This window comes from Mobula hypostoma, chromosome 18, assembly GCF_963921235.1.
Source record: "Mobula hypostoma chromosome 18, sMobHyp1.1, whole genome shotgun sequence".
In the NCBI taxonomy this organism is placed as follows: domain Eukaryota; kingdom Metazoa; phylum Chordata; class Chondrichthyes; order Myliobatiformes; family Myliobatidae; genus Mobula; species Mobula hypostoma.
Genome location: NC_086114.1, coordinates 15085244 through 15107118, shown reverse-complemented (window position 1 = coordinate 15107118; position 21875 = coordinate 15085244). Strand labels below are relative to the sequence as shown.

The window sequence follows — 21875 nt, the reverse complement described above, 5'->3', positions numbered from 1 at the left end:
GCTACATCGACGACTGCATTAGCGCTGCTTCCTGCACGCATGCAGAACTCGTTGACTTTATTAACTTTGCCTCCAACTTTCACCCTACCCTCAAGTTTACCTGGTCCATTTCCGACACCTCCCTCCCCTTTCTAGATCTTTCTATCTCTGTCTCTGGAGACAGCTTATCCACTGATGTCTACTATAAGCCTACTGACTCTCACAGCTATCTGGACTATTCCTCTTCTCACCCTGTCTCTTGCAAAAATGCCATCCCCTTCTCGCAATTCCTCCGTCTTCGCCGCATCTGCTCTCAGGATGAGGCTTTTCATTCTAGGACGAGGGAGATGTCTTCCTTTTTTAAAGAAAGGGGCTTCCCTTCCTCCACTATCAACTCTGCTCTTAAACGCATCTCCCCCATTTCATGTACATCTGCTCTCACTCCATCCTCCCGCCACCCCACTAGGAATAGGGTTCCCCTGGTCCTCACCTACCACCCCACCAGCCTCCGGGTCCAACATATTATTCTCCGTAACTTCCGCCACCTCCAACGCGATCCCACCACTAAGCACATCTTTCCCTCCCCACCTCTCTCTGCATTCTGCAGGGATCGCTCCCTACACAACTCCCTTGTCCATTTGTCCCCCCCATCCCTCCCCACTGATCTCCCTCCTGGCACTTATCCGTGTAAACGGAACAAGTGCTACACATGCCCTTACACTTCCTCCCTTACCACCATTCAGGGCCCCAAACAGTCCTTCCAGGTGAGGCAACACTTCACCTGTGAGTCGACTGGGTGATATACTGCGTCCGGTGCTCCCGATGTGGCCTTTTATATATTGGCGAGACCCGACGCAGACTGGGAGACCGCTTTGCTGAACATCTACGCTCTGTCCGCCAGAGAAAGCAGGATCTCCCAGTGGCCACACATTTTAATTCCACATCCCATTCCCATTCTGACATGTCTATCCACGGCCTCCTCTACTGTAAAGATGAAGCCACACTCAGGTTGGAGGAACAACACCTTATATTCCGTCTGGGTAGCCTCCAACCTGATGGCATGAACATCGACTTCTCTAACTTCCGCTAAGACCCCACCTCCCCCTCGTACCCCATCTGTTACTCATTTTTATGCACACATTCTTTCTCTCACTCTCCTTTGTCCCTCTGAATATACCTCTTGCCCATCCTCTGGGTCCCCCCCTCCCTTGTCTTTCTTCCCGGACCTCCTGTCCCATGATCCTCTCGTATCCCCTTTTGCCTATCACCTGTCCAGCTCTTGGCTCTATCCCTCCCCCTCCTGTCTTCTCCTATCATTTTGGATCTCCCCCTCCCCCTCCAACTTTCAAATCCCTTACTCACTCTTCCTTCAGTTAGTCCTGACGAAGGGTCTCGGCCTGAAACGTCGACTGCACCTCTTCCTACAGATGCTGCTTGGCCTGCTGCGTTCACCAGCAACTTTGATGTGTGTTGCTTGAATTTCCAGCATCTGCAGAATTCCTGTTGTTTGGAAAATCCATCCTGCTGGTCTCCCAAATGCCAATTCATCTGCTGTTCATATGTTAGGGAGGAACTTTACTGTTTTGTTGTCCTTTGGGCTCTTGGTTGTGCCTTTGCTTTTCCCAGGATATTACCCGGCAAGTCTTGAAGCCTTGAGGACAGTGGTCCAGGCTTGATGGCAGACTCCCGTGCTGGCATTTCCCCCATCAAGCTACCTTGGAAACCACATTATTGTGAAGCTCTGGAGTGATTGCATTGCACAGTATTTTTTATTATCTATCCTGACGAAGGGTCTCGGCCTGAAACGTCGACTGCGCCTCTTCCTATAGATGCTGCTTGGCCTGCTGCGTTCACCAGCAACTTTGATGTATGTTGCACAAATATATCCAAATTGCATTTCAGCAGTACATAAAAAATCTCAAAATCCTCTGAAATTAGATGCATATGCCTAAAAGCACAGAAATTAATTTTTAAAGTCTCCTTTAAGCCAGATGCATTTGGCAGGAACCAATCATGATGATCAGAGGCAAGGTCAACTTAGCAATAAGTGCCAGCTTTGTTTTAAACCAGGCCAAAGGATTGTGGGAACCTACTTTACACTAGACATTACTGCCCTTGAAATTGATTCCTAGTGAATTTTGAATAGAAAGTAACAGTTTAACTGAAGAGAAACCCAACACTTAGATTTTCATTTATTCATAGGAGTGAATTCTTGCTTTATACACTGTGGAACCTATCTACCACTTCAGCCAAGCTACCTAACAGAATATTTGTCCATTGTGGCTGTACTCTCCTCTTCAAAAGATTATGAAATTAATTCCATTTCTCGTTATATCAAAATTCAAAGTAAATTTGTTATCACAGTATACATACGTCACCATATACCACTGAGATTAATTTTCTTGTGGGCATTCATAGTAGATACAAAGAAACATAATAGAACAATGAAAAAAACTGCACAGAAATACAGATGGACTGACAACAAATTGTGCAAATACAAAAAGAATAAATAAATAGACAGATAGATAGAAAAGCAAACAAATAATTAATTAATATTGACAACATGAGTCCCCCAGTCCCAATTCTCTTTCTGAACACTCTACTGAGTCTATTTCCATCATCCTTTCAGGCAGTACATCCCAGACTGGTACAACTTGTATGGATACAAAAAACAGGAAAGCTTTCAATAAGATTGAAATTTACAAGGATGTTGCCAGGTTTTGATGACTTGAGTTGTAGGGAAAAGTTAAATAGGCTAGGGCTTTTCATTCCCAAGAATGGGGAGATTTGATCGAGGTTTACAAAATTATGAGGGTTATAGATAGGGTAAATGCGAGCAGGCTTTTTCCACTAAGGTGATGGGTTAAGGGTGAAAGGTGAAATACTTAAGGTGAACGTGAGGTTACTGCTTCACTCAGGTGATGATGTAAGTGTGGAACGAGTTGCCTTTGGAAGTTGTATATGTGGGTTTGTGTCAACATTTAAGAGATGTTTGGATAAGTACATGGATTGGAAGGGTATGGAGGGCTATGGTCCGGGGTGGGGGTCAATGAGACTAGGTAGAATAACAGTTCAGCATGGACTGAAGAGCTGAAGGGCCTGTTTCTGACTTTATACCTGTGACTCCTAGAGCATAAGAAATAGGGTCAAGGTCACTTAGTCCACAGAATTTGCTCCATTTTTTAATGTAACAGCCTATCTTCTATTTCAAGGAGGCTTTAGTACCCAATGTTCAATCCAGGAATGATCGAAATATCATACATGGCACTCATAGATCAGAGGTAGAGTACTTCAAAGACACTCAACACCAAGTGGCTTAAAAGGGAAAAAGGCAGAAGAAAGGTTTTGGGGGGGGAAAAAAAAGCAGTTTTACGATTTGAGGTCTTTCCGGGTCCTCCGGTTTCCTCCGACACTCCAAAGATGTACTGGTTAGTAGGTTAATTGGTCATTGTCAGTTGTGCTGTGATTAGGCTAGGGTTAAACCGATTGGTTGCTGGTGGTGCAGCTCAAAGGGCAGGAAGGGCCTATTTGGTGGTCTATCTCTAAATATATAAATCCTGCCATGCATTGTAGGGAGTTTGTACATTTTCCCCGTGACCACTGGGGTTTTCTTCCGATGCTGCAGCCTCCTCCCATTTTCCAAAGACGTACGGTTAGGGTTAGTGAGTTGTGAGCGTGCTAAGTTGGTGCTGGAAGCGTGGTGACACTTGCCCGGCACAATCATCGCTGATTTGATTTGATGTAAACAATGCATTTCACTGTACATTGATCAATAAAGCCAATGTTAATCTTATCTGAATCTCAAAGGAATGGTATGTAAATCATCTTCTTGAACCACTGCAGTCCTTCTGGTGAAAGTACAGCTACTGGGTAAGGAGTTCCAAGATTCGGAGGCAGCAGTGATGATTGAAAAGCAATATGTTTCCAGGTCTAGATGGTGAGAGAGACATGGAGGGGACCTTGTAGGCAGTGCTGTTTCCATGTACCTGCTGCCTTAGTCCTTCGTGCTAGGGGTAGTGCGGATGGATCAACCTATTCAAGGACCTGCCGTGTATTTTGTAGGTGGTGCACACTACATACATGTGATTTTTAGGGTCGTGGAGGGAGAGACTGTTAAAGGTAGTGAATAAGATGCCAATGATTCAGGCTGTTTTGTTCTGGATGAAGTTAAACTACCTGAGAGTCGTTGGAGCAGTGCTCATCAAGGCAAGTGGAGTGTGTTCCATCACCTTCCTGGCTTATGCTTTGTAAATTGTGGAAAGCCTCTGTGGTGTTGGAAGGCAAGAAATTTGCTGTAGAATCCATCATTAAAGCTATAATCTCCTATCTTGTATGGCCGATGGTTAGTTTGTTCTCCCAAGTTTGGAGCTGAAGTCTTTCTTGGTCTCAGCTGAGGTTTCCAGTATTGGGGTGCATGCACTGATGCCTAAAGGATGTTGGATATCTGCTAAAGTGAGCTGAAGGATCATAAGGCATTTTCAAATGCTACAGTGGTAGCCATTGGGATGCAGGAGCAACTCTTTGTTGACAGGAAGAGATTACAAGATGGGACAGTAGAAAGGTTTAAGGAAGTGCTCAAAGCCTCTTTGGAAAAAGTACAATATTTCCTCTGATTCTTGGGAAACACTGGCCTGTGGGTGCCTGAAGTGGAGAAGGAACATTCAAGATGGTACTTGGAACTTCCAATCCATTTATCTGCAGTCCAGTTGGAAGAGTGAACCACCTCACAAAGCACCTACCCACCATTCTCCCCTCCATCCTGCCTCATCTGTGGGTGTTTCTTCACTCTCACATTCATCTTTCAGCCACGCGCCCCCCCCCAGAACCCCACAAAACAAGGGTGGAAGCAAGTCTGTCTCAGAAGATAGTTGGTTACACAAAGCATCATACAGTCAGCATGAGCCATCATTAAAAACATTGTCAAGTCTTGCAAAGAATACGCATGCAATAAAAAAATAATAATTAGTGGTTCGTAAGCTGTCACGTGGTGCAGGGAACTCTTGCAAAAATTATTTTAATATTATGTTTGTGGTTTATGATAATAGTTTGAAATGAGACTACAATGACACAATCTTAAATAATGTTACCCGGAACATTCCATCAATTTAAAACCAGCCATGTATCAGCACAAAAATTGTAACCGCTTTACTAAAAGGACTTTTTTGCAAAATTGTATTAATGATGAAATCTTCCTTAAATTGTGTTGCAGAATATTTAAAGTGTATTTGTTCATGGGATGTGGATAATGCTGACATTTTGTCTACTCCCGTTGTCTCCAGACTGATGAGATTGGAGTCGTAAATAAAGCTGACTGAATAAGGCAGCAATTTCTTCCCTTAAATGACATCAGTGAGTTAATGGCAATGGTTATAGAACATAGGACACTACAGTGCAGTGCAGGCCCTTCGGCCAAGGATATTATGCCAAGCTTATAACCTTCTCTAAGATCAAACTAACCCTTCTCTCCAACACAATCTTCTGTTTTTCTGTCATTCACGCACCTAAGATTTTCTAAAGTGCCCCGAATCTATCTGCCTCTTCACCACCCCAGGCGGGGCATTCCATGCACTCACCACTTTCTGTGTAAAAAAAAAGCACCTACCTCTGATACCCTCCCCCTTATATTTTCCTCCAATCACCTTAAAATTATGCCCCTTTGTATTAGCCATTTCTTCCATGAGAAAAAGTCACTGGCTATCCACTCAATTTATGTCTCTTATCATCTTGTTCACATCTATCAAGTCACCTCTCACCCTTCTTCACTCCAAATAGAAAAATCCTAACTCACTCAACCTCTCATAAGACATGTTCGCTAATCTAGGTAGCATCCTGGTAAGTCTCCTCTGCTCTCTCTCTAAAGCCCTAAATCCTTCCTATAATGAAGCAACCAGAACTGGAGACATGTTCCAAGAGTGGTCTAACCAGGATTTTACAGGAGATATCAAATAAAGTGGCCACTGAGTGTATGCTTGTGATCTTCTGCGGCTGCAGTCCATCCACTGCAAGGTTTGACACATTGCATGCTTAGTGATGCTCGTCTACACACCACTGCGATAATGTGTGATTGCATAGAAACATAGAAAATCTACAGCACAATACAGGCCCTTCAGCCCACAAAGTTGTGCCAAACATGTCCCTACTTTAGAAATCACTAGGGATACCCATAGCCCACTACTTTTCTAAGCTCCATATACCTATCCAAAAGTCTCTTAAAAGACCCTATCGTTTCCGCCTCCACCACCATTGCCGGCAGCCCATTCCACACACTCACCACTCTCTGTGTAAAAAAACTTACCCCCGACATCTCCTCTGTACCTACTCCCCAGCACCTTAAACCTGTGTCTTCTTGTGGCAACCATTTCAGCCCTGAGAAAAAGCCTCTGACTATCCACACAATCAATGCCTCTCATCATCTTATACACCTATATCAGGGAACCTCCCATCCTCCGTCGCTCCAAGGAGAAAAGGCCAAGTACACTCAGAGGTAATTTGTTAGGTACACCTGTATACCTGCTCATTAATGCAAATATCTAATCAGCCCATCATGTGACAGCAACTCAATGCATAAAAGCATCCAAACATGGTCAAGAGTTGTTCAGACCAAACATCAGAATCAGAAAGAAATGTGATCTAAGTGATTTTTACCTTAAGATGGGGTGGTCTGAGTATCTGCTGATCTCCTGGGATTTTCACACACAACAGTTTCTAGAGTTTATAGAAAATGTTGTGGAAAAACAAAATCAAAACATCCAGTGAGCAGCAATTCTGAGGGTGAAAATGTCTTTTTAATGAGAAAGGTCAGAGGGGAATGGCCAGACTGACTGGAAGGCGCCAGTAGCTGAAATAACCACCCGTTACAACCGTGGTGTGCAGAAGAGCATCTCTGAACATACAACATGTCAAACATTGAAGTAGATGGGCTACAGCAGCAGACCATGGATATGCATTCAGTGGCCACTGTATTAGGTTCGGAAGGTACCTAATAACTGAGAATCCACAGGATTTTGGGTTAGGGAATTCACTGTGGCCATAAACCGCCATCAATTTATCCTAAGCTTCTACCCCAATGTGGGAAACAGCCTTCCAAAACCTACTCTGTTACGACAAGAATTTTTCATGGGATCATATTCATTATCCAAAACTCCAGAACATTCTACTCAATCTCTCCCTATAACTCAGCTTTCTCATCCCAAGAATCCTTCCACTGAATTCGAAGTTCGTTATGTCCTTCCTCAAGTAAGGAGATCAGAACTGTTCCCAGTATGGCAAGGATGGTCTGATAGATGTCTGTCATTTGGTGCATTATTTTAAAGTTGACAACACGACACCACTCTCGAAACAGGAGAGGGGCTAGGCTCAATAGTTGATAGATCTGGATTGACCCATACTAAACTTTCTTAAGAATCTCATTGGAAGCCTTACCAGGAGGTCCAGGGGCACCAGGTCGGCCTACTATATGTGGAGGGCACTTCCTTAACAGTTGTAACTTTTCACTGGAGTTGTCCAGGCTTGTTAGCAGCAGCTGGGAGAAAGAGGGATTCGGCCATTAGGTCACATGACAATAAACATTCTGCTATTACAGAAACAGATATCCTTAATTCCAATCACAGAAACTGATTCTCCAAAATGGTCAGGTAAAATCTTGCTTAGATTGAATGCTTGAAACTATTATGGAGTTTACAAAGTTATACTACATGGAAATAAGCCGTTCAGCCCACCATGTCTATGCTGATCAGAGGGATCCCTTCCATATAAGGCATAGGGGCAGATTAGGGGAATTTTTGATGAAGAAGCTGGGAGGTGATAGGTGGAAGAAGTAAAGGGCTGAGGAAGAAGGAATGTGATAGGACTGGGGACCATGGCAGAAAGGGAAGGAGGAGGAGAACAAGAGAGAGGTGATGAGAAGAGAAGGGGTAAGGGGGGAGCCAGAATGGGGAATGGGGATGAAGGAGGATTAGATTAGATTAGGTTAGATTATGAGGAAGCTCAGTCCTCATTTATTGTCATTTAGTAATGCATGCATTAAGAAATGATACAATGTTCCTCCAAGCAACACACATCAGAGTTGCTGGTGAACGCAGCAGGCCAGGCAGCATCTCTAGGAAGAGGTACAGTCGGCGTTTCGGGCCGAGACCCTTCGTTAGGACTAACTGAAAGAAGAGCTCGTAAGAGATTTGAAAGTGGGAGGGGGAGAGGGAGATCCAAAATGATAGGAGAAGACAGGAGGGGGAGGGATGGAGCCAAGAGCTGGACAGGTGATTGGCAGAAGGGATGTGAGAGGATCATGGGACAGGAGGCCCAGCGAGAAAGAAAAGGGGGAGGGGGGGAAAAACCCAGAGGATGGGCAAGGGGTATAGTCAGAGGGACAGAGGGAGAAAAAGGAGAGAGAGAGAAAGAATGTGTGTATATAAATAAATAACGGATGGGGTACGAGGGGGAGGTGGGGCATTAGTGGATGTTTGAGAAGTCAATGTTCATGCCATCAGGTTGGAGGCTACCCAGATGGAATATAAGGTGTTGTTCCTCCAAACTGAGTGTGGCTTCATCTTTACAGTAGAGGAGGCCGTGGATAGACATATCAGAATGGGAATGGGATGTGGAATTAAAATGTGTGGCCACTGGGAGAGCCTGCTTTCTTTGGCGGACAGAGAGTAGGTGTTCAGCGAAACAATCTTCCAGTCTGCATTGGGTCTCGCCAATATATAGAAGGCCACATCGGGAGCGCCAGACGCAGTATATCACCCCAGCCGACTCACAGGTGAAGTGTCGCCTCACCTGGAAGGACTGTCTGGGGCCCTGAATGGTGGTAAGGGAGGAAGTGTAAGGGCATGTGTAGCACTTGTTCCGCTTACAAGGATAAGTGCTAGGAGGGAGATCGGTGGGGAGGGATGGGGGGGACGAATAGACAAGGGAGTCGCATAGGGAGCGATCCCTGCAGAAAGCAGGGGGGCAGAGGGAAAGATGTGCTTAGTAGTGGGATCCCGTACCACCATTCAGGGCCCCAGACAGTCCTTCCAAGTGAGGCGACACTTCACCTGTGAGTCGGCTGGGGTGATATACTGCGTCCGGTGCTCCCAATGTGGCCTTCTATATATTGGCGAGACCCGACGCAGACTGAGAGATCGTTTCACTGAACACCTACGCTCTGTCCGCCAGAGAAAGCAGGATCTCCCAGTGGCCACACATTTTAGTTCCACGTCCCATTCCTATTCTGACATGTCTATCCACAGCCTCCTCTACTGTTAAGATGAAGCCACACTCAGGTTGGAGGAACAACACCTTATATTCCGTCTGGGTAGCCTCCAACCTGATGGCATGAACATTGACTTCTCAAACATCCGCTAATGCCCCACCTCCCCCTCGTACCCCATCCGTTATTTATTTATATACACACATTCTTTCTCTCTCTCTCCTTTTTCTCCCTCTGTCCCTCTGACTATACCCCTTGCCCATCCTCTTGGGTTCCCCCCTCCCTTTTCTTTCTCCCTGGGCCTCCTGTACCATGATCCTCTCATATCCCATCTGCCAATCAACTGTCCAGCTCTCGGCTCCATCCCTCCCCCTCCTGTCTTCTCCTATCATTTTGGATCTCCCCCTCCCCCTCCCACTTTCAAATCTCTTACTAGCTCTTCCTTCAGTTAGTCCTGACGAAGGGTCTCAGCCCGAAACGTCGACTGTACCTCTTCCTAGAGATGCTGCCTGGCCTGCTGCGTTCACCAGCAACGTGTGTTGCTTGAATTTCCAGCATCTGCAGAATTCCTTTTGTTTACAATGTTCCTCGAGTATGATATCACTGAAACACAAGACAGACCAAGACTAAAACTGACAAAAACCACATAATTATAACATATAGTTATAACAGTGCAAAGCAATACCATAATTTGATAAAGAACAGACCATGGGCACGGTAAAAAAAAGTCTCAAAGTCCCTATAGCCCCATCATCTCACGCAGACGGTAGAAGGAAGAAAAACTCTCCCTGCCATGAACCTCCAGCGCCACAAACTTGCCGATGCAGCACCCTGGAAGCACCCGACCACAGCCGACTCTGAGTCCGTCTGAGAACTTCGAGCCTCCGACTCGCCCTCCAACACCGAGCACCGATCACCATCTCTGCCGAGCGCTTCGACCCTTGCCCAGCCGCCAAGCAACAGGCAAAGCCGAGGATTCGGGGCCTTCCCCTCCGGAGATTCTGGATCACACAGTAGCAGTGGCAGCGAAACAGGCATTTCAGATGTTTTACCAGATGTTCCTCCATGCTTCTCACGTCCGTCTCCATCAAATCAGGATTGTGCATGGCTTCCTACTTAACAAATAACAGATATTCATTCCGGAGTGGCCACTGCGCACTGCGTCGCGCCGCCATCTTCTCTTCTCAAGAAAGAAATTTCCAGAAGTTAGAAAATTCAATGTTCATATCATCAGGTTGGAGGCTGCTCAGATGGAATATGAAGTTTGCTCCTCCAACCTGAGAGTGGCCTCATTGTGACCATAGAGGAGGCCGTGGACAGACTTGTCGGATTTGAGAAAAAGTGGTTAAGATTCGAGGAATTTCTCCTCTTGGAGAGTTGTGAATCTTAACAATTTTCTACCCTCAAGTGTTTTGGAGCCCAAATTGTTGAATATATTCAATGACAGAATAAACAGATTTTTGTTTTCTGGGGTTGAGAGGGTAAACAGCTTCAAGTTCCTCGGCATCTACATCACCAAGGGCCTCATGTGGTCTGTACACACCAGCTGTGTGGTGAAAAAGGCATAGCACCGCCTCTTTCACCTCAGGCGGTTGAGGAAGTTTGGTATGGGCCACCAAATCCTAAGAACTTTCTACAGGGGCACAAATGAGAGCATCCTGACTGGCTGCATCACTGCCTGACATGGGAACTGTACCTCCCTTAATTGCAGGGCTCTGCAGAGAGTGGTGCGGACAGCCCAGCACATCAGTAGTTGTGAACCTCCCATGATTCAGGACATTTACAAGGACAGGTGTGAAAAGAGGGCCCATAGAATCATTGGAGACCCAAGTCATCCCAACCAAATCTATTCCAGCTGCTACCATCCAGAAAGCGGTACCGCAGCATAAAAGCCAGGACCAACAGGCTCCAGGACAGCTTCTTCCACCAGGCTATCAGACTGAAGAACTCACTCTGATTTGAGTATACTCTACATTACATTGCCTGTTCTATTTATTATAAAATATTATAAATTACTATGATTGGACTTGGTACATTTAGATGGAGGCGTAACATAAAGATTTTTACTCCTCATGTATGTGAGGGATGTAAGAAATAAAGTCAATTCAATTCAAGTCAATAGTTATTGGAACAGGGAAGGGAGTGGAGTTGAGGTCAAAATCAAATCAGCTGTGATTCTACTGAATGACAGAGCAGATATGAAGAATTGTGTGCTTTTCTCGTGTTCCAGTGGGTCTTAAATGCAATCAGTCCCTTTGGAACATAAGAACACTTCAGATGATCTCACGTTTAGAGACAATGAAATATGGGAAACCGGCCAGGGCAGAATCAGAGCTGTTCAGTCAAGCGGGTAAGGCAAATTTTGGAACATCACTAGGAAATGTTACTAACATGAAGGTGTGGTACAATTACTTAAATATTTCCGCAGAACTATTTTTATCTTTGTATTGGAAATCAAGAGCTGTTTAGTGCATTGTCTGGTAACAATTTACATATACAGAAGACCTTCAATCTTCAACAGAATAACTTCAGAAATAACAAGAAAATCTTGAAGACATCCAACAACAAATAACCTTAATTTGATGCAGCTTCAATGATAAATCCTAAAATACACAGTACTAATTCACAATATACCCTCAGGTGTTGTTGGAAGAACACCTGCCCAATATCAACTCATGTTCTCAATAATTAATAGGACTTTTTTGAAGTGTTTAAACTTGTTTTAAAAGTTGAAGGCTCCAAAATTTTTTAATTTTATGTTTTGAAGTTCTCCATTTTGCACAATCTCACATACTTTCACGCTATAAGATAATAAACAGCAAAGTTTAATCTATCAAGAACCCATTGATATTCAAGGAGAGAGCTTTTAGTGTTAACACCCTTGAAGCTGATTCAGATCTAATATTAGGTTGCTGACTAATTTAAAAATAAAAATATCTTTATGTAGTATAACAAAAACTACTCTGAGGTCTTTTTATGAATTAACTGCAAGGCAGTTTCTGATTCTGTGGACTTGTCAGTTCCAAAATCTTGACCAGATCTTTGGAAAAACTGAAAAGAACCAATCTTCCTGATTGATCTTCTTTCTTCAGAAGAGTGTTTCAGTTTTTGCTTCAGAATTCCACCCTGCATGTTTTGCTTCAGTTGAACATTTTTTTTAGGGATTTAGTACAGTAACAGGACCTTCTGGACCAATGTACCCATGCCAACCAATTACACCCATGTGATCAATTAATCTACTAACCTGTACGTCTTTTGCATGTGGGAGGAAACCAGAGCATAGAAACCATAGAAAAACTACAGCACAGAAACAGGCCTTTTGGCCCTTCTTGGCTGTGCCGAACCATTTTCTGCCTAGTCCCACTGACCTGCACACGGACCATATCCCTCCACGCACCTCCCATCCATGTATCTGTCCAATTTATTCTTAAATGTTAAAAAAGAACCCGCATTTACCACCTCATCTGGCAGCATCAGGAGTAAACGCATGCGGACATGGCGAGAACATACAAACTTCTTACAGACAGCTGCGGGAATTGAAGCCAGGCCACTGATGCTGCCACTACATTACTGTGCTACGCTGATGTTCTCTGGTTTGATGCAATATGGCCATCTAATGCTTCCTAAACAGGGTTAGAAGCCGCACAGTTGACCTCAGTGGCTTGCAATCCATCAGGCAGAGTTGCATCTGTACTAAACTTGATGTAGCACAGGTCAAGATCAGATTATGACTCTCTGATTATCACATGACTCTCACTGTGATGCAAAGTTGCCACATGGACAAGGTATCAAAGTGGATCCAACAGAGGGTTCAAAGTTGCAATCCTTGGCTGTGGTTCTAGCCTAAATTCAGTTTGGCATAAAAGGTTACATGTTGAAGTACCACTCCAGGGTTTTAAGCATGGATTCGGGCCTTGCTCCGGGGCAACACCGAGGACATGCTACACTCTCAGGGTTGTAATCTCTCAGATGAATTACTACCCTAAGGTTCCAAATGCTCAGAAGTATGGACCTGGAAATTTCTTTGGGATTAAAAAAAAGCAAATGAACTATTCCAGCACCCAGGCCAATATTTACTCCCCAGCTAATGAAGCACATAGAATCATAGAAAAATACAGCACCAAAGGAAGCCTTTTTGTCCCTTCTAGGACCTTGTCAAGTGCTTTGCTAAAGTTCATATAGACAACATCCACTGACTTGCCTTCATCAACTTTCCCGATAACTTCCTCAAAAAACTCTAAGATTGGTTAGTTATGACCTACCACGCACAAAGCCATGCTGATTATCCCTAAGCAGTCACCTGCCTCTAAGGATGATTTAAATATCTCTGCTAGGGCCCCTGCAATTTCTGCTTCCCACAGGGTCCGGGGGAACACCTTGTCAGGCCCAGGGGATTTATCAACCCTAATTTGCCACAAGTCAGCAAACACCTTCTCCTCTGTAATCTGTATCGAGTCCATGAGGTCAATGCTGTTTTGCCTCACCTCTATAGAATTTGTGTCCACCTCCTGAGGAAATACAGATGCAAAAAATCCATTTAGGATCTACTCCATCTCTTTGGCCACCACACATAGATTAGCATTCTGAACTTCCAGAGGACCAATATTGTTCCTTGCAATCCTGTTACTTTTAACATATCTGCAGAATCCCTCAGGATTCTCCTTCATCTTAACTGCTGGGGCAACCTCATGCCTTCTCTTAGTCCTCCTGATTTCTTTCTCAAGTGTTTTCTTGCATTTCTTACTCCATAGGGACTGCTTTGTTCCTAGCTGCCTATACCTGCTATGCACTTTCATTTTTTTTTCTTAACCAGGGCCTCAATATCTCTTGAAAACATTTCTGATCTGCAACTACTGTTATGTAAGAATTGTGGTACGGCCAATAAAAAAGTGATCATTATCAAGGATCAAGGGTCACCCTCATTCATTATATACATTCGCATGTGTTAGGAATTTGCTGTTGTGTGTTGGTGCAACATTCAACAATTATAAAAGATAAAGAATTATATAAAAAATAAAGTTCGAGGAAAATGTACCTCTTAATGGAATAAATGCATAAACGCCTGCATGCATTTACAATGTAAACAGCATTATAAAAAGTGGTTTAAAGTGTTTGTCAGTGATGGGGTAGTAGAGGAGAGTGGGGTGGGGGGCTAACAAGAATGGTTGATCAGATTAACTGCCTGGGCAAAGAAACATTTGGCATGAAGTTTTTGTTTTAGTAACCCTGTGGTGCTTTTCAGAAGGCAGCTTTTGGAAAAGGCAGTTTGTAGGGCGGGGAGTGTCCTTGCTGATGTTTCCTGCCTGTTTCCTTGTCCTGGATACATACAAGTGCTGCAATACAGCCAGTGACCTTTTCCGCAGACCTGACAGGTCACTGCAGTCTTCTTATGTTGTGAGAAGATACTGCACCAAACCAGACAGGAATGGCTGATGTAAGGATGGTGGTGTAGAATTGCATTTCTTCCTTAAAGCCTAACTGTTAAGTATTGGCAGTACCATTAAAGTTAGTACATGAGCAACAGCGAGTAGGACGGGGTTTGCTGGTGTGAATGGCAGGGTTATAAGGATGGTGCAGTGAAAGACAACACTTATTACCTTCTGTTTGAGTTGCACCAGAGTCTGCTTCATGTGTAGAAATTCCTCGCAAGTGACTGAACAAGTGCCTGCGCTCATCGGGTGCTCAGCCTTCACTGCTCTGCTGTCTGAAAGAGGGAGGAACACTCCTCAGTTAACCAGTCACGATTCCAGTATTGAAACGCTGGTGACTTTACAGCAGGAGGAGTCCACTCAGCCCATCATCCCCTTGAGTCCGTTCCGTGACACACTAACAGCATGGCTGATCTGATTATGACCTCAACTCTGCACCCCCACCTAACCTTGATAACCTTTCACCCCCCCAATTCATCAAGAATCTATCACCCCCTACCATATGAAATATTCAAGCACACTACCTCCACTATCCTTTGCTGAAAGAAACCTTGAATGACCTACCACCCTCTGAGAGAAAGAAATTGGCTTTATCTCTTAAATTGGCAACCTTTTATTTTTAAACCGGGTGGCAGGGCAGTGTAGTGGCTAGCGTAAGACTTTACAGCACCAGCGATCGGAGTTCAATTCTCGCCGCCGCTGTCTATAAGGAGTTTGTACATTCTCCCTGTGACTGCACACGTTTCCTCCAGGTGCTCCGGTTTCCTCCCACATTCCAAAGGCATATGGTTAGTGAGTTGTAGGTATGCTAGGTTAGTGCCAGAAGCATTGTGTCATATCACGGACTGTGTCAGTTGTTGACACATTTCACTGTGGTTTGCGATGTATATGTGACAAAATAAAGCAAATCCTTAATCTTTTTCCAAGCTCTACATTCTCCTGCAAGAGGAAATGTCACCTCCTTATTCACCTCGTCAAGTTGCCTCAGGATTTTATGTTTTCCCTCCAAGTCTCTCAAGCTTCTCAATTCTAGTGGATACAAGCCTGCCCTGTCTAACTAAGAAAACACACATATTCCAAGTATCAGTCAAGTCAGCTTCCTCTGAACTGCTTCCAACACATTTATATCCTTCCTTGTATCAGGCTGCCAGTACTCTGCAAAGTCCTTCAGGTACAATCTCACAATATGTAACTGAAGCAAAACATTCAGCCTCACACAACTGATACTCTTTGAACTTTTTCTAATTATTTGCTGTTTCTGCAATCTAACCCTTTATAAATCACATACCATGTCACTCAGATCCCTCTGCAATCTCTCTTTATTTAGATAACATAACTTTTTTGTGCCAAATTGGACAGTTTCAGACTTCCCCACATTTTGATTTTATTTTTATTTACAGACACAGCACGCTAACAGGCCCATCCAGCACAAGCCACACCGCCAAATCGCAACCACATACAAACTCACCTACGAACCAATTATCATGTGACTAATTAACCTGTACGTCTTTGGAATCTGGGAGCATTCCCAGAGGAAGCCCACACAGTCATGGGAGAAAGTACAAATTACTTAAAGGCAGCGGCGGGTATTGAACCCGGGTTGCTGATGCTGTAATAGCGTTATGCTAATCTCTACGTGACCATTTGCCAGATCTTCACCCACTCACTACCTTGAGGCTACCTCAAGGTAGCCTCCATACATCCTTTTCACAACTTGTTTACCTACCTGTCTTTGCGTCATCAGGAAACTTAGCAACCACTTCTTTGGTGCATTCATTCAAGTCATGACTATAAATTGCAAGAATTTGAGACCCCATCACCATGGCCTGTGGCACACTACTCATTACATCCTGCCAAGCAAACCCATTTATGCCTACTCACTGCTACTTGTCAACCAGCCAGTTTCGCTCCTTGCCAAATGTTACCTTTGACGTCATGAGCTTTCATTTTCTGCAATTTCTTTATCAAATGCCTTCTGAAAATCTAAAACAGTACATCGACCAGTTCCCCTTTATTCTTGGTAGACGTTCTTCCAAGGACTTAAGCGAACTGGTCAAACATGATTTCCCTTTCAAACTCTCCTTTGACTTTTACTAAATGCTACGCTGTCATTAATCATAGCTTATCTACTCAGCCTGCACACTGATTAAGCAGTAAGCAGCGTACAATCCCAGCATCTTGAAGCAGTTCAGGAGAAAGACACTGACTCATTTTATTTTTCCAGTTCTCAGAATGCCTGCCTGCCTTCCATCACTGTTAGCCTTCTGTGGAATTGTGGAAACACTGCTGACATGGGGGCCATTTAGACCTACACATCAATCCTGTCCCTCGTGATCGATGGGGAACGACCTCCTAGGACACAGCTCAGGACTCTTATAACTAGCTGTTCCTTCTCCTCACTCCCCAGGGTCATCTATGGCTCAGTAAGTATTGTTTTTATCCCTGATTCAAGCCCCAATAGCATAGAGGTTAGCTTCATGGAAATCCAGACAACTGGACCTGGACCCAGAGATGTGTTCAAATCTCAACAAGGAAGCAGTGGTATATAAATAACCTGGGATAAAACAACAGAACTCAAAACTTTAAAAGTACTGAATGTTATAAAACTACACGGTTAATTAATGCACTTTAAGAAAGGTAATCCTATTACACACATGACTGTGTAAGTCATTGGTGACCACACTTGAATTGTTATGTGCACTTCTGGTCACCCAGCTATGAAAGAATGGTACTAAAATAGATTAGTGCAGTATAAAATTGATACTGGGACTGGAGGGCTTGAGCTATACAAAGACGCTGGATAAGCTTGGACATTTTCCTTGGAGGGTGAGGGGTTTAGGTGTCACCTTAAAGAGGTAGAAAAATCAAGAGAGGCATAGATGAGGTGGATAGTCATAGCCTTTTTATGCCAGGATTGTGGAGTTCAAAGCAGGAGGGTATAAATTTACAGTCATTTTAATCAATTACGTTTAAGTTAAATATCCTTAATTGTTTAAAAATGTTCTCTTAAATCTTTTGAAATTATTTTAAGTGTTTGCTTTTTTAAAAGTTTATGATTTTCCTTTATATTTCTGTATTTCATTAACATACAGAAAGATTTAATTGTTGCTGTTTTGACAGTTGGCTAAGCTTGGGTGGCAGTTGATGTTAGTAGTTGGCTTTGTTGTTTCATAGGTGGTTTTTGATCTGCCCCCCTCCACAACACACAAGGTCCTGACACAACGCAAGACCTCAGCACTGACGATCAGGCCCTGTTGGGAACACTGGTTGACAATAATGACCTGCAAAGGTTTTGAGTAGGTTTGATGGTTCACTGCAGGTAGGCAATTCAGAAACACCAAAGACAGTGTAAAAGTTACGCCAGGCCTTCAAAGATTAGACATTAGGTCTGAAATGGAGTCTTGCATTTAATTCTGGTAGTCACTCTTTTAAGAAAGATGTTTTGGAGAAAGGTGCAAAAGAGAGGTGGGGTGGGAGAGGGAGAAAGAAAGACAGGAAGAGAGAAAAAACAGATCTATTAAAATGACACTAAAGATTTGGGGTTTTAATTCTGCTGAGTGATTAGAAAAATATGTAGTATCCTCCTTAGGACAAAAAAAGTGAAGGGATGGTTTATTGAAAGTATGCAACATCATGAAGGGTTTTGAAAAAACTAACAGAAAGAGGTGGTTGATTGACTACCAGACATTTTAGCTACCTGGGAAATGAATCAGGGGGAGAGGCATGATTAATTTTTCTGGACTTTGTTGGTGTCAACTGGAATGCACTTAAAGAAACTAATTGCAGTCCCAGAAGAGGCATCATGAAGCAGATGTCATCTCCTACACTGGAACATTCAATGATTTTTACAGGATTACTCAATCCTATCAGTGGCCTCACTAACCAGATGATTAATATATATGGCAGCCAGATACAGTGTATTCATAAGTTTATTACAGCAGAGAAAGTTTGCAAAACTGACCATCATGATGGAACTCTTGAAGTGGTTAGCATAATGCTTTACAGTGCCAGCTATAAGACAGGGGTTCAATTCTCACCACTGTCTGTAAGGTTTTTGTATGTTCTCTCTGTGACCACATGGGTTTCCTCCAGGTGGTCTGGTTTACTTCACATTCCAAAGATGGTCAAGTTAGGGTTAGTAATTTGTGGGCATGCTACTGGCCCTTAGCACATCTGGGGCTGAGATGGTCACTGATGCAAACACACATTTCACTGTATGTTTTGATATACTTATGACAAATAAAGCTAATTTCTCTTCTTTCTTTATTAATGCTGAACTCAAAAGCTTTCCTGAAAACTGGAAGCTGAGGGAAACCTTTCAAAGGGCTGTTTTGTAGAATTCATCAGGTCAAACAAAAGCTTACCATTAAAATTTCTGAGACAGGACTTGCCATCGATGTGCAAATAAAATCCTTCTCGACACTCACAGCTGTAGCTTCCATGTGTGTTAATGCACTTGTGATCACAAAGTGTGCCATTGTGCACTGAGCACTCATCTATATCTGTAGAGGGCAGGGAGAGATATATTATGCATCTCAAAGAAGCACAAACTCATTGTTCCTGAGTCCTTGTGAAAGGTCTTAGCTCTAAAGGTCAACTGTTTATTCCCCTTCATAGATCCTGCCTATGTTCTAGTACTGCTCTGGACTTCCAGCATCTGCAGAACTCTTGTGTCTATTGATCCTAAGGCTATTATTCTCAGTGTAAAAATGGAAAACATGCTTTTCCTGTGAATCTGATCCAAACAGAGGAAAGGGTAAAGTTGTATCCAATGTCTTAACTTAGCTTGTCTGTGCTCGAATGATTTAGGTATCACATCACCATTAGTACACAGCCATAATATGGCCACTTCTGAATTTCATGGTTTTATTGATCTACTTTGTTAGTTAAGACTATAAAACTTTACAACACTTTACAAAACTTTACAATACTTAGGCCATTCAGTCAATCGAGTCTGCTCCACCATTCAACGATAGCTGATTTATTATCCCTCTCAACCCCATTCTCTTGCCTTCTCTTTGTAACCTATGACACCATTATTAATCGAGAACCTGTCAAACTCTCTTTAAATGTATCCAATTATTTGGCCTTCACAGCTGTCTGTGGCAGTGATTTCCACGGATTCACCACCCTCTGACTAAAGAAATTCTTCCTCATCTCAGTTCTAAGAGATGTCCTTCTATTTTGAGCCCTCTGGTCCTAGACTTCCCCACTATAAGAAGCATCTTTTCTGTGCCCACTATATCTAGGCTTTTCAATCTTCACTATTCACTAGGTTTCAATGAGAATCTCCACCCCCCATCTTCTAAACAAGCATTTCCCATAAGTAACTTTCAGAAGATTTATTCTTTGTATGTCTCCTGAGGTGTTTCTGAGAACTCTGTTCTAGGTCCAAACACCTCCAGCTGTTCTGCACCGATATTTTCTCTTTGACAATGTTGGAATTTGAGGCCTCTATTGATGCACTTAATTCCATTTGAAGCTACCCATGCTTTCACGCAGCTAAACCTAGGCATTCATTCAGGCATATGGTAAGAGGAAAATTGTATTTACCCCATAAAGCACCAGGCAATGATAATTTCCATTATCAAACAATCCAACCCTCTACTCTTGACATTCAATTGCAATACCATCACTGAAATGGCTAACTTGCAGTTCACCAATGATTTATGTTGGTCTTGTGAGTGTTGTGTATCTGATGCTACGTGCCTGCAATGCTGCTGCAGATGAGTTTTACCTTGCACCTTTGCAGGCACGTACTCGTGCAGATGACAGTAAACTTGGCTTTGACTTTGAGCCTCTGCAGTGATAAATGGAACTCAGTACTGCAGCACCAGTATCATCTTAACAAAATCAAAGATCTCACCAAGGCAGTAGGGTGTCTGATGATTTCTGTGGCGCTCTCGGTCAAAGCGAAATCCAGGATAGCAGGTACAGACAACACGTCCAAAGCTGTCAGTGCATTGTTGTTCACAGGGCGAGTCAGCACAGACATCGATATCTGGAGACACAGAAGGCACCTAGTGAGTAATGGGAGCTACCCATGAAAGTTCTTGCTATTAGGGTTTATTGGATCCCATAGCTTCTGCGTTGAGACACCTCATTGCATAGCAATGTAGATTCAAGCGATCAGGCGATACTGTCATCACTTTACAGAAAGAGCAAGACAGAGCCCAAGAATGTTCCAAAGGCAATAGTTCAAATCCACCCTGACAGCTGGGGCATTTAAATTCAGTGAACTGAGTATTCAGAAAGCTGGTCTTGAGGATCTGAGTTATAGGGAAGGTTGAATAGGTGAGGACTTTATTCCGCAGTGTAGGAGAATGAGGGGAGATTTGATAGAGGTACACAAAATTATGAGAGGTATAGATAGGCTTATCCCCCTGAGTCTGCGCAAGATTAGAACTAGAGATCATAGGTTAAGGGTGAAAGATGAAATATTTAAGAGGAAACTTTTTCACTCAGAGAGTGGTGTGAATGTGGAACGAGCTGCCAAAGGAAGTAATGGATGCAGGTTCAATTTCAACATTTAAGAGAAGTTTTGATAAGTACATGGATGGGAAGGGTACGGAGGGCTATGGGACAGGTGCCGATCTATGGGACCATGTAGAATAACATTTCGGCATAAACTAAATGGGCTGAAGGGTCTGTTTCTGTACTAGAGTGCTCTACGACTCTGTGGTGTCGGTGGTGACAAAACTACTCATAAACACCTAGAACAACAAGCAGCTGGGGGAACTCAGCGGATCGAGCAGCATCTCAAGGAAATTGCAATGTCTCGGGCTTAAACCCCACTGGGTTTCCCGATGCAGGATTTCGATCCAAAATGTCGACAATACCTTTCCTCCCAGAGGTGCTGCTAGATCCGCAGAGTTCCTCCAGCAGCTCGTGTGTTGCTCCAAATTCCAGCATCTGCAGTCTCTTCTGTCTCATAAACACCTACCTGGTGCGATCACGTCTCTCGGGGAAGGAAATACTTTACCTGTTCTGGTCCATTTGTGAGTTCAGAGGCATTACCCATTAATCATTTCAAGAACAATTAAAAATTAGCCACAAACACTACCTCACCAACAACACCCACGCCCTGTGGATGTTAGAAAACTGAGGTTGTCTAAAGGCTATTTATGTCTAGTGATGGGGAAATGTGAAGTTTGAGGTTTTCCATCTTCAGAAACTAAAATGAAATGGGGGGGGGGCGTGTATGGAGGTCCTGTGAATGGAGCTAAGCTACAGATTGGACTCATCTATTTGTGCAGCTCAGGCTGGGTCAGTCTGTT

The 21875-nt window shown here is 43.5% G+C and overlaps 1 protein-coding gene across 2 annotated transcripts in view; it reads right to left on the bottom strand.

The window, feature by feature from the left end:
* Positions 1–21875, bottom strand: part of LOC134358358 (collagen and calcium-binding EGF domain-containing protein 1-like) — a 221731-nt gene that overhangs the window by 58149 nt on the left and 141707 nt on the right. For both annotated transcript variants that reach the window (XR_010020867.1, XM_063070488.1), the window contains exons 4-7: positions 20465–20599; positions 18963–19100; positions 14767–14873; positions 7402–7501 (exon numbers count right to left, since the gene is read on the bottom strand). Coding sequence is in view for 1 of the 2 variants with exons in the window: in XM_063070488.1 (XP_062926558.1) it covers positions 7402–7501; positions 14767–14873; positions 18963–19100; positions 20465–20599 (480 nt within the window). In the remaining variant the exon portion in view is untranslated. The remainder of the gene's footprint in view (positions 1–7401; positions 7502–14766; positions 14874–18962; positions 19101–20464; positions 20600–21875) is intronic.